The following is a 13,882-nucleotide window of genomic DNA, read 5'->3' as shown; positions in this document are numbered from 1 at the left end:
CCGCCAGCAAAATTCAATAAGCAACGTAATGAAGTCAAACACATCATGGGAAGTTAGTTGTGGTTTTGTGGCATGGAGAGTGAGCAATCTGGAAGATCCCTCGAGTATCCCAGAGCTATCCATGCCCTGGCCTGGAGTATTCACATACTCTACTGAGGGTGACCTTAGTGCCCTGGATGGGATGGAGAGATGCTGCAAAGTAGCAAAGTATAAGCTTGGAGGAGAAAGGCAGCAGGGTGATGTCAGAGAAGGGTGGTTTAAAATGAAGTGGGGAGATCTGTTGACAGTGGGGCTGGAAAGGCCATTATAACACTTAACCTGGCCCACAAAGAATGTCACACTGATGTAGGAAAAGCCAGAGGAAAATTTTCAGAACACAAATCAGGACTACACACCTTCCTCCTATGTAGGAATCTAGAAATGGAGAAACATTCCACTCCTATGCATTTTCAACTTCCTAAGTTTTTAGCTTCCTGGACTTCCCATCATCTGAAGACGAAAACCAAACAAGTTCTAACAAAATTGAAAAGAAAAAAACACACTTGTTTTCATCTACTGAAGTTCTAGTAACTAAGGAAATGCCTTAATTATAAGCATAGGTTAACTGCACGGCATCATTATAAGGCTGATTTGGAGTTGCATGACTGAATTAACTGCATCCCTTACCCTCAGGTTTCTTTGATGTGGAACTTTAATTCAGACTTTCATCATTTTATGATGACTGATTCTGGCGTTATTACAAGCATTCTTTCTTATTTCTTTCTATCAAATAATAAGTTTTCACTTTCAACTCCAACAAAGATTTCAGTTTCTAATGACATTCAAGTATCCTGCTGACTCCAGCTAATTTAGCTAACCACTGTGTTAGCATGGAGCAAACAGGCTAGCTCAGGAGAAGTGGCGTGCTAAGAGGAGCAGATCTGATTGACAAGGCCTTTAAGCTATCTGTCATATTTTTTAATTTGTTCCCTATTTTGAGTCAAAAAATAATCCCTGAATATCATACAATTCCCCCTTTCAACCATTAATGACTCCATTTGGTTAAAAACAAGCCTGGAAACAGCTGCATTTTGTTTGAGAAAACTCAAGTTCAGAGCAGGCAATAAACCCCCAGCTAGGAAACAATTCTCTGGAAAAACAAATGTTGCCAAGAAAGCTTCCTGCAGCCCTGCTGTCAGAGCACAGTGACTCAAGGCAAGCACCACTAACTAAGCCCAAATGGAAGTGATGCAGACTGCCAGAGAGAACAGCAAAGAGAAACAAGGACCCTTTCTGCCCAGATGCAATGTTTGTGTTAGTGCTGGCAGTACAGCCAGAGGCTCAGGAAGTCCAGCATCAGATCTTCAGAGAAGAATCCTTTGGTTTGTAGGCAGCACATGTATTTTGCCATATCCAGGAACATTAAATCATCAGTTTTACCTGCAAACACCACAAACTGAACTTTAAGAAGGCACCTCCAAATAGGAACAAACGATCTTGTTTATCCAGATCAATATATCAGTGCAGGCCTGAAGCATTTCTCCTGCTGAATAAAGATCTGGCGCTATTTACACAGAGATAACCTGCACCATTACTATTAAGATTCAGCCCTGTGATAATTCCAGCTGTATGGGATAGGCTATACTAGTGACCTAAAGGGATGTAACATTTGAAAATTTTAGCAAGGATCTTATCATTGCCTAAGCAAGATGAAGGATTGGCATCTCTATTTTTCCTCAATTCAGAAAAAAAGATATTAGTGGGTATGCAATGCCTGTGGGGGATGAGAAAGCTTCTCTGTGAGCAAGCAAATCTTCAGAACTGAACCTGAAATGCAGCACTGTGGGAATCATCTTAAATTGCAATAGGCTGAAAGGCACACAGCATGGTCTGCTCCCAGTCCTGCCAGCCTAGGACAGAAGTCTCCTGGTGAGAGTCTTTACCCAGGCTCTACTTTCAACACAAGCACAAAGATGACGACAGTTCAGCCCCATGGATGGACAAGCTATTTACGCCTCTGAGAAACGAGGGGGGAAAAAAGAAATAAAAATCCTCACTTTTTCACAATGAGCAACAGTACTGACCCCGAACACCAGTTTTGTTTTTGAGGAGGTTTGGAGCCCACTACCTCAGGAGGATAGGGATTTAGAGCCCTTGGGGCATCTCCTGGCCCCAGAGTGTGTCCAGCCACCCTGTGGGTCACTCCCCTGCACACCCAGGGCTGCACCCCACAGCCCATGACCTCAGTTTGGCAGGACAAGGAACAACAGGCTGCTACACAACACTGAAGCAGCCAAAAGGATCTGTGTTAAGTGAAGCAGCAGTAGGAAAACACTTTGGGCAGAAGAAAGGAAACAGGCAGTGGTGCCAAGGCACCAGGTAATTTGAAATAAAGCTGGCAGGAGCGAGAGGAAGGAAGCTGTGTCTGTGCACAGCTCAGAACTGTGCCAGCTCTGCAGCCCTGCTGCCTCCCTTCATCTCGGCTACTGCAGCTCTCCATGAAAGCAGAGAGTCTGCTTCTCCTAAACTCAGCCCTTAAAAACACTCCAAAACCAAAGCCACCCTGGATTTCTTCTACCAAAGTAGGCCTCAGAGCAAGTAAGCAGTAAACCACTGTTAAAAGCTGAGAAAATGGGAAGAAAACTGCTAGTGGGAGAAACAAGGACTTTGCTCAGCATCCAAGTGATTTGTGGGGTCAGCTTGGACGTGTTCTTCATCTCCCCTGAGCTGAGTGTCCTGCAGCAAGCTGGAGTGACAGACCCTTCACTTGCAAAGCCAAGCAGAAGGAGATGGTATTGCTACACGCTGCTCTGCTCTCTGCTACCAGCCCAGCCACACACACACACACAAATATTTCATTTTTGAAATATTTGTGTGTGTGTGTGGGAATAAAACATAGCCACTGCAGCCAGCACAGCTTACATATAAAACCATGGATATATTCCTTCTTGTGTTAAACACCTGTCAGTGGATCTTTCTGTGACCGTATTTTAAAGAGGCCTGTAATATTTAATCTGGTGCAAGACTGCTACGCCTACAAAAACTAAAAATGAGCGTTGTAGGTGTTTTTAACTTAAGAGGGACATGAATAAGATCGAGAAACTTTCACTTCCTCAGGGCTTAAACCATGCTTCTTTTTCAATTGCTTTTCTTCTATGGATTTTACAGTTTCCTCCAGATTGATATAAAATGGAAGAACACAGGGGAATTTGATGCTGCGAGTGAAGCTCAATGGCTTTTTGAAAGCCCTGATTGCTGCCCAAGTGTGAGTGTCAGAGCTGGCATGTTTCTGTAGCTTTGCATAGCTCTTCATAGTGTAAGAAAAATAAAAGAACATAAATTCCCTGTTTCGTGGGGACCTTAATCTTCAGCCTTACATCTAAATTATGCTAAAGGCATATTATAGGATTAAATTCTCCCATCAGCTAAACCAGTATAAATCTGGAGTAATTCCATGATCTGAAGATCCCCTGCTAATTAACTAAATCCCCCCAAACCCAAGGAAATAATACAAAAAAATAGTATTAAAATAAAGTATCTATTTCTCAGTTACCTCATTTTTTCATGGTTTCCCTCGTGTTGCTGTAGGAATATTCCAGACATAGCAAAAAAAAAAAAAATCAGTCCTAGGTCAGGAACTTCTAATCCCTGCTCTCAAGGCTGCAAAACAGTGCTAATGACTGCTTCTTTTCTCTCCAAATATTATTATAATGGAGTTCATTTGTTCTTTTTTAATTAAAAAATAATTGAATTTTTAATTAAATAAACAAACAAATCCTAGCATGAATTTATCTGTCTTATCAGCTTTCTGTAGGAATCTGATGTCTTTGAGATACTGATGATCTCTTTGGTCCTGTAGAGGCATCCCACCTATGAAACTGCAGCCAACACAGTTATTTTTCCTATTACTGCTTGTCACCAGCTGAAACCTTTCTGCTTTGGTGGGAGCAGCTGGAGCTTGTACTTATCTACAAAGCCAGGTGGCAGCTCTTCTTCATTCCTTTGGAAATTAAGCTCATTCTTTCAGCTGAAGACAAAAGTAGCAAATAGAAAGAAAAATTTATTTTTTTTTCAATTGCAATAAGAATGAAAGGATCATAACCTTTCCAAAAACATGTACTTCCCCTGGCCCACACCCCTTAACTGTGAGGGCTTTCAGAGTGAACTGGCAAAGCCTGTGCATGCTATCAAGCACATGCAAGAGGGAGATGTGCTTACGTGCCATGACGAATTATTGCCACTAGGACTTAATAAGGAGTGTAAGCACATGTTCCAGATAGGCCAAAACCCCTTGTGATGGTTTTTTTGTGACCATCATGGGCTTATTATTAAAATCCCTCAAAACTAAAACTGAGGGTGGACACAAGAAGAATACGATAAAGTATTTGATTGAGAGGAAATCCAAGTATGACGTACTTTTCTGATTTACTATGAGACTGCTGAAGAGTGTCATTAGCACTACCTTGAAAGAACAAACTTTTCCTGATTAATTCTTTTATATTGGGTTATAAATCCTGCCTGCCCATTTTCTCCTCCTTAAAAAAAAAAAAAAAAAAAAAAAAAGGTAGGTCATTTAAAGCATCTATTTCTGTTCATTGACTCTGATTTTATTCTGTTTTATCTATTGTTTTTTCTGAGAAATTTCAATATTCTGGTTCTATATAAGACTTTTTCCTTAGTCAGGAACTGCAGTCTGTAATAACAGCTGTCAAGGCAGTTCATTCTGGCAAATGCATGTCAGAAGAGGACTGCTGTGACTTTGAAATATTGAAAGTGACTGATAACATAATGCGTGAAGCAGAATAAATGCAGAGAAATGGAAGTTTTAGCTGAGCAGTCAAAGTATGAACAAAATACAGTGTCAGAGCTCTGCCCTGAAAGCTCTCCGGGCAGGTGGTTACAATGGCAAATTACTAAATGCACTTTGCAAAAGTGTTTTATGAATAAAACGGCAAACACAGTTTTTCCTTGGCTGTATCATCATTTCTGTCTGCTTGCACACCATGTTTAAGTGGAAAACTTGGATCTGGAAAGGCATTTGGCTTTTAGGACAGTCATCAAAGCTATGATGGCTGGGATCAGGGCTCTGCTTTACTTTGGGCTAACCTAGCACAACTGGCACACTAGGCAGAATATAAACCACACTGTTGCACATTGTGCAAACAAGAGTCTCCAACATTATCCAGCTGGTTCATGTCAGCAAATGTTTCCATCTGTTTTACCCTGCAAAGCCTCTCTGCCACCACCAAGCCTTCTTTGGGATTTGGGCAGAGGTCCTTCCAATTTTGTGATAGCTCATCACCAGAACATTTTTTCCTCAGGACTACAGAGGATTCAGAGAGCAAAGGCTTCCCCCAACCCATCTTCATCTTCTAACTCATCCAAACCTCTCTATCCACTGCACTCTGACATACTGGTGACCCTGCTGGCCAAACTGTCTGGCTTCTCCTCCTAGTTTCCTCATTATTTCCTTGGGGAGCAGCCTAGAGCACCCTACCCCATGGGATTGCTCTGAGACACAGCAGAAGACTTCTCTGGATAGTTTTTTTTAGATTGGTTAATATCCTCCTGCACGGAGCTGAGCAATAAGGCTTCATTTATTTGCCCTCCAATAGTCACTGAGGAGCACTCAGCTCCTCCCCATCTCACTACCTCTCCTGCCACTCCCTCTGTTCCTGCAACGAGCTGTCTTCTTCCTCATACTCTATTTGAAGCAAGAGAAGACAACTCTGCTAGGAAACCTGCTACCACTCTTCCTTGGCTCTCTGTTCCAGAGACTTTACGTGTGCTCTTTTTCCCTTTCTCTACCCCTGAACTTGGCTGAAGTCATAAGCCAAGGCTAGCACCTTCTTTGCTTACTGATGACTCAAGAATGGGTGACCAATTGGTGTTATACAGCAGGGCAAATCTCTGCAGGCTGAGGTAGCCACTGTTACAGCAGTTCTACTGGTGGAAACAAAACTCTTAGCTCAGATATGGATAAATCCTTCCAGCTGTCATTCCGTCCAGTTATTTCAGCTTTGAAAACAAACTTTATTTTCAGGCCTTCTATTTTTATCTGGAAAACAGGACTAGCTGAAAACGAGCTTTATGGTCCAGCTAAAGGTTAATTACTTTTTAAGTCAACAAAATGGGTTAGCAGAGATCTATTACTCTTTGCTCTTTTGCTACTCTTGATCATTTTAACTGAAATAGGCTGACCAGTGTTTTGAGAACTGAGGCCAAGAGCCAGGAGCCTCTGGCAGGTAGTGCTAGTGTGGGGTAGGTGGTTTACTTTACTTGTGGTTATTACGGTTCTATCATCAAGGCAGCTGCATGCCTGGATCCTTCCTATTTCCAGGCAAAGCTTTGTACTTGTTTTCCACCCCGCTTTAAAGGCAATGCTGCTGCTCAGCTATGCCAGCGTGAGTAGTTACACCTGCTCCTCTCAAGACTGACGCACACGTTAGAGAAAGCAGCCAGAAAAAGCTGTCCTGTGCTACAGGTCAGTGTGTGCTGATGGTAAACCTAACCTCTGCTTCAGGAATTCATATAAGGCAAGCTCCTTGAGGAAAGCCACTCACTGAGACTTCTTTTAGCTTTACTGTCATCAGATTTATAACCAAGCAGTTTCAAATTCTGCAGCCATGCACTTACTCACTCCATAAAACTTTAAAACACATGAACAACTCAGCTTACAATAAATGTCGCTTCCATATAGTTGGATGAGCAACACTGTTTCCACCGGCTGTACTGCACACCTCGCTGGGTAGTATCTGGCCATTTTACACGCCAAGTCTGAGGTGCCTAAGGCTAGAGAAGTGGATAGAAAGTAGTAAGAAATAGCTTGCAAAGTGCTCTCTACTGGTAATTTAACACATCTCAATTAGACTGTTTTCTTTGGGGTGGTTCATGGGTAATGATGGGGAATTAATATGCAAAATCATACCCTTACCTGGCTTGCCTTAGTGAAACTTTGAAAGCGGAGCCCTTTCTGAAAGAGAGCATTGATTAGGAAAATAAAAGAATGAAGCTGCTTTTTTCACGGTACCTTTTTTTTCCAACATGCAGCAATGTTGGAAAGTTTTCTTTCAGTGCAGCACTGCTTGGATGCAGAGGCGCCTTTCCACTGTGAAGCAAGCAGGCAGCTCTCTGTTGCTCATGGCTCTATGCTGTGTGAGGATGCAAGATCTAATGCCTTTCCTTATGATTTTCTTTCTCATGCATCTCTGTGCTGCTACATCATGATTCTTTAACTTAACCCATCAATTAATGTTATGGTATATTTAAAAAACCCTGATCTTCTCACTGCTTTTATATGTTTTGATTGAGTAATTTTTCACTATGTGTACATAATAAACTCCAGATCTGTTGCAGAATCCTTTAATCTGTATCATCAGTTAATATCACAGGAGACTTAAGACGTTGCTAAAATCTGTGTTTCTGTATGTGTTCCCATCCTTTTCAGCTCCTAGTTGCAAATTCACAGTGAGACCTGTAAGCACCAGGTGCACACTGTCAGGAATCAATAAAGCCATTTCTCCTGTTCTCACACGTGATGTGTGGGAGCCACAGTTTCTCTGCAGTCCTACAGCCAGCAGCCTCCACAAGCAAGCGAGGTGGGGACGTGTAATAAAGCCAGGAAACACTTCTGATGACAGTGTAGGAATCCTCAGAACCTGGAGCTCTGCAGGAGGCAGTGGAAGAGGATGCCAAGGGACAGTGTCAGATTGTCTGGCCCTTGGGTAAAGCTATGAGCGATGTGCTCAGACAGGATAGCAGAGCACTGTAAGCCTGGATTGTGGGCTCGGTAGAAAAAAGAGGAGAGAATAGCAGTGGGACAAAAGCTTAATGTTAGGGCCTTCTCATGAAGTAACGGATGCCATTTTTAGAAACCAGAATCTACAGAAGCTACATATTTTCTTATAATCCATTTGAGGTTACAGGTCTTCAGCCCCGATCCAGAGGGATCCTGGAGGGGCAGGCAGCTGTCTGAGCAGCACTTCCTCAAGGTGAGCTTCCTGGCATGAAGGGCAACTGCAGTTTGTCTTGGAGGACAGACCTGGGTCAGCCAAAAGGAAGATGGACATGTTATGAGACCTGGGGCCTGGTGAAATTCACAGTTTTACCCCTACAAGTCTCATGTAGATAGCAAAAAATAGGATAGACTGGTTATTTTGTATGGTCAAGAAACATTACTTTTTGAATGGTTAATTTTTTTATTTAGTATCCTGGTTATCTGAGAAACTACCTTGTTACTACGTGCTACTCTGAAGTTAAGGCTTTCATTAACAATGACTATATCTGAATAAATTAAGACTAGATTCTCATGTCAGATTGCTCATAAACCTGGAATTAATTTTGATTTTTTTTTTTCCTCTCACTAATGTAATTTCAGTTATATGAACTTGTGACGTAATCTAAGAGCAGACTCTCAAAATTAAACTCTTCTATTTAAATTCAGGAGTTTGCTTGAAGTCAAGTAATTCTCCCAATTTGCAGGGTTTCTTAATTTTCTGGAATTATTAGAAAAAAAGTGCTTTGAGTGGATTTAGGTAGATTTTACTAGTTTGTCCACTATATGTTTCAAAATGTTATATATACAGCTCAGAATAGGATTTCAATTCTTACAAACTACCAAGACAAAGCAAAGTTGATCTCTTACTAAGGCATCTACTATTCTGCAAATGACCACCGTATCTAATAATGAAAAATCCAATTATGTCATTATTGTTAGTCCTCTGCATGGTTAGGGTATAATCCAAAACACTTATTTTCCATATAGCTGATAAAAGATAAGTCAGAGAATAAGTGACACTTTCTTGGGTTTTCATTAGAAGAATATTAATAAAAAATAGGGGAATCTTCTCAAAGAAAGGGGTACATAGTCCAAGGGCAGAGAAAAAGAAATCAAGGTAGTTAGGAATAAAGTAATTTTCCTTGCACTGAAGTCTTTGGACATAAGTGACCTCCAAGACACAGAATGAAAATTTAAGGATGGAGAATTAATGGTGAGGAGACAGGAAGAACACATATTTATGGCTCAGGGCAGGAACTTTCTAAGACTCAGGATTTTGCTGATGAGCAGTAAAAAGGACAGGAGAATATCCATACCATTTATTTAAAGCAGCTGGCTAATGATTTGCTAAGGGGCAGTATGAAATGCCATACTCACTTCTTTCCCTCCAAAGTTTTGGATGTCTGAAAGCACACCACTTGCTGTTAGGGAGGTGTCTTTGGGCTTGCCATGAGGAAATCACTCTAAGTGTCCATTTATTTTCCCCCCTTAGGACAAAAAGATGTCATTGACTTCTCTAGAAAAAGCACAAATTTGCTGTGACTTTTTGTGAATAATATCAAATTCAGACTGGGGGTTCTGCAAAAGTTATATGGTAGTTGTAGCTTCCATATGTTTTGCCCTCACATACCCCCTTCCCACAGACAGCCACCAGGAATTATGGAAGTGTCATTGCTGCTTTTGGCACACAGACAACTTTAGGTGTCTGTGAGCTTGTGCTTGGCTGGGGCAATTGTGGAAACACAGCTGATGGACAAGAAAGAGTCCTACACTGTGTGCTCTAAAGGCAACCTTGTCTCCTCTTTTTTATTCTTCCTATTGTCACCACTTCCTTTTACCTAGAGGGGCAGAACTCACATGGATACTCTTTGCAACATGAGGGGTGCAGAACAACTACGGCTTGATTTTTCAGTGGCTTTGGGTATTGACATGTTCCAGTTAAGCGCAAAGCTGGCTGCTGGCCTCTGCTGAGCACGGAATTAGTGCTTCCTCTCCCTTTGCCTCTAGTGTACTGTGCTGCCAGGACTGTAGTGCAGGAGAAAGGGGGTGAAACAGCAGAGAAAGTGGGGACATGAACAGGATTCCAGCACTTTGCTGCCACCCCTCCTTGACCCCCACCAAAAGCCAGCCACCAGCGCAGCGCCTGAGCCATTGCTGCAGCGCTGCAGGAAGCACAGACATCCTATGAAATACTCTGAAAAGCACCTGCAATTATATTTATACCTCCTGGGGGTAAAATGGAAGTTTTCAAGTTTAAAGCTGAAAAGAATTCTTAACAAGTGTCAAATTCAGTGTCACCACACAGCTCTTCATGAACCAAAAGACACATCCTTTTCAAGCTCTCCTAGGAAATTTGGCAGTTCCTATCATTACCAGCCCCTGTCATTACCTTGAAAGAAAAATATATAGAGATGGAAAACTGACATGCTGCCTGGAGGCTGCTGGTGCTCAGAAGGTTAAATGTTAGTGGCAAAGGAGAGGACAGCAATCTACCTGAGCACATCACCTGGCTGCCTAGGGGCACGGCCAGTTGTGTTTGTTAACATTTGCAACATGAATGAAGTCATCAGCATGGCTATGACAAGTCCATCTTTCAAATATTTCACAGCTTATTTTCCATATTATTTGTGTTACAGCCACATACCTCTTTCCAGGATGGACCCAAAGCATCTGTTTTCAGATAAAGCATTAGGCAGGGCCTGGTCACAGATGCTGTGTGGGACCACAGCTGGCTGCTTTGCCATCCCTTTGCAGCAAAAAGCCAATCTCATACCGCAGTCAGGCCATTCACTGCTGCTCATGTCTTTGTTTTGGCATAGAAGGGATTTTTTCTGCGCGTGAAAAAGAAGGGTCTAAAAGACCCTTTTTTTACACTGCTTCCTGTTGGTAAACTTTACCACAGCATTACCTTGACTGCAGCTCACACTGCGTAGCTTTAGAGAGAAGGGGTGAGTGTTTACACCTCTCTGTCTCTTTTCCTGTTTCTCTGGGAATCACCTGAGTGTTCGGAAAAGGTACTGAAAAGCTTTAAACGCGTGCCTGTGCTTCCTGCACAGAGAGCAAAATCTCCTGTAAGCTTGCCAGACCTTTCATAGCTGCACCCCAGGGATTTAACACTGTGCAGCTTATGGCTTTATATGAAATTTCTTAAAAGAGAAGGCCTGTATTTTCACATAAATATATTTATTTTGGGAAGGATCAAGAAGTTCCAGCGTATTTTAAACCAGTTCCCTGCTGCAATAAAAATGTGAAATATTCATGTGAACATTTGCTAATCCTATACAATGAATCTATTCCTCTCTCTATTTAGCATGCAGGCTGCAGCTGCTGAAGGTTGTTGAGCCTTTTCATTAGGAAGAAATGTAAGGATGATGTGTGAAAACCACATGGATGTAATCTTAAGGAACAGTACAGAAGGATGTTAAGAACAAAACCTTGTAAGCTACCTTGTAAGCATGATTTCTCTTTCATATGTTTGTTCTTATATAGTCTTTCACTGCTTTAAACTGTAAATTTATATTTATGGACATAATTAGAAATGCTATATAATATGCTCTCATAATACAGAAATAAGAATATAAGCACAGCAGCACACTTATTTTCAGAATATATATCTCAGGCTCTCTAAATTCTGCAGGAGGTAGTATCACCAAGCAATTCCAATTTCTGTTCAGCCATTATTCCTGCTAATGTAATGAGTTATTTTCTCACCAGTGCCAAGTTCTGCTTATCCATCCAGATCCATCTGTGGCCCAATATCTGACAAATAATCCCCTTCTTCATCTACCTGAACTCTGACAACTTTAGCAGGAAATCAAAAATGAGTGCCTATGATCCCTGATTCCACCAGGGGACAACATATGACCTTGGGATTTAATTTAAGTCTCCTGATGCTATGGATTCCCTAAGCATTCAGTGGAAATAGCATTTGCTTTCCTGAGGGATGCTAATATTTAAGTATTGCTTCAAAGATCCTCAGATAAAAATACCTATATATGTGCAAATTTTTATGCTTCCTTCTGCTTTCCTATAGCTTCAAGATATAATAATACACTGAAAAGCAAAATTTTCTTATGAAATAAAATTGTACTTGGAAATGTCAGGCCTGCACAGACCAATGATCCAGGAGTTGCTGGAGGCAGTGTATCAGAAGAAGCTGTAACCCAGCCTCTCCATGTGCAGAATACTGTGACCAAGAAGAAACTCTTACCAGAATCAGCCATAACCCTTTCCCCTATGCCAAGAGCTATGCCCAGTACATAAACCCTGTCACAAGCAGTCTCTAAGGGCACTTTGGATGCATCCACCTTGACTTGCAGAGCAGCAGTGGTGGGCATGAAGAATGTGTGCATGAGCTATGCCACGTTGCTTGGCAGTTTCACTGTGTTTAGTAATAAAGACACAGACTGTGAAGTTCCCTAATGTATTCCAATTTTTGTACACAAGCTTGAATGGACAATAAGGCTGTGGAGAGGATGACTTAACACCTTGACAAGCAACTCTAACAGGTGGAAGAATTTCTTAGAAAGACTACAGGAAGGAATTCTACTCCTTTGTTTTGCATAGAAATCCCAAACAGTAAAGTGACAGAGATTTTAAACAGAGCCAGCCTGGTCACCGCTGGAATGTGAGAGAATTACAGTATTTGGTAAATATTCACCCCTAACACTCTTTGTAATATACAAAGCATATGTATGTTTCAATAAAATTAAGTTTTTTGTTGATCCTATGAAATTTTTTATTATGTTGCTGCTCTGTTAGGACAAAATTCAGGAATATCACTCCCAAAGTGAAACAGATTCAAAAAATCCAAGTGTTCTCTGTTCATGCAGGAGGTGTGAGCAGAGAGTGATTCCTCTGGATCTGCACAGTGTTACTTACTGGCTACTTTCCCCCCCACCAGAGTCTTTGTTAAAGGCAAAAGCCCAAATTAAGTGTAATTTGTATGTTTACTTGGCAGCCACACAACAGAAATCCCATTGCAGGAGCTGTAAGATGTAGCTTCATACACATAACACAAACCAACAGAAATCAGGTTGAGAAACCAGATTCAGAATGAAAAAAGGATCAGGAGACTAGCTCACATCTTCTCCTAAGTTCCAAACTGCAGATATTACACTTTTTAAGAGTTTGGTAGATTTTTTAACATTTCACACACATCCTGATTTAGGAATCAATATTGGAGTGAAGCACAAATACTGCAAAGGAACAATACACACAATTAATTTAGTATTTCCAATCCTAATAGAAACGTGATACCAGTAGCATCTCTAGAGATGTCACTTTTGTAGCCCAAGAGATTGATTAGTACAGGGATAAGCACCTATGCTTTTGGGTACTAATAGGGTTCTTTCCACCAAAACATCAAATGTTCTTGTTCAACCCCTTTAGTTTTCCCATCAGTGTCCAAATTAACTTTCTTTTTCTTTAAGAAACAGCTTCTGTAATAGGAAGAGTTGAGTTATGCTGACTCTCTATAACAAATGAAGCAACTCTTTGCTCATTTTCCTGCTAATGAAGTTGAGTTTATCTCATTAATGTTTTTCAAAAGAAACAAGAACAATTCAAATAAGAGCAACACAAAGTGTTTTTAATGCAGTTTCTAGAAAAGTGAGTAATTCAATGTCTTGGAGAAAATGAATGCGAACGCAAGAAATGGATTGCAACTACAAGATGTTTTTCCTTTGCCAAAATTAAAGTAAAAGAAGGGTCCAGAGCTGAAAAATCTTCCCTTAGTACCTGCTCCTCCTACCCCAAAGGCTTACCTTTGTGAGAAGACGTCTCTGTAGGGGCTGCCGTGCTGCAGGGCGATCCCGTATCCTCTGTCCGCGACAGTGTTCCCAATCGTGTAGAAGGAGCACTCCGCATCGTTGATGGCCACGTACTCCAGCACTGCTGCGTCCCACACAAAGGCATAGTTCCCGTATTTCACCTGGACAAACAAAGGAAAAGCTCAGACTGAGGACTGCCAAGTCTGGAAGGAGGTCAGTGCACCTGCAAATGGGGCAGTTTCAGCACAGTCTGCTCTTTAAAGGATGTGAAGTTTGGGTGCCCAGCTGCTGCCAGTGCCAAAGGTGCCCAGAGACTGGTGCCGTGAAGGGCTTGGGCAGAGAACCTTGGCTGAAA

General features: G+C 41.5%; 1 protein-coding gene across 2 annotated transcripts in view; it reads right to left on the bottom strand.

Annotated features, from left to right (window-relative positions):
- GRID2 (glutamate ionotropic receptor delta type subunit 2) overlaps positions 1–13,882 on the bottom strand; it is a 669,865-nt gene that overhangs the window by 48,433 nt on the left and 607,550 nt on the right. For both annotated transcript variants that reach the window (XM_058838035.1, XM_058838036.1), the window contains one exon: positions 13,522–13,688. In XM_058838035.1, the coding sequence (XP_058694018.1) occupies positions 13,522–13,688 (167 nt within the window). The remainder of the gene's footprint in view (positions 1–13,521; positions 13,689–13,882) is intronic.

The sequence above is a fragment of the Poecile atricapillus genome, chromosome 4 (genome assembly GCF_030490865.1).
Source record: "Poecile atricapillus isolate bPoeAtr1 chromosome 4, bPoeAtr1.hap1, whole genome shotgun sequence".
NCBI classification, from domain to species: Eukaryota; Metazoa; Chordata; class Aves; order Passeriformes; family Paridae; genus Poecile; species Poecile atricapillus.
This window is presented reverse-complemented; position numbering and strand designations above follow the sequence as displayed.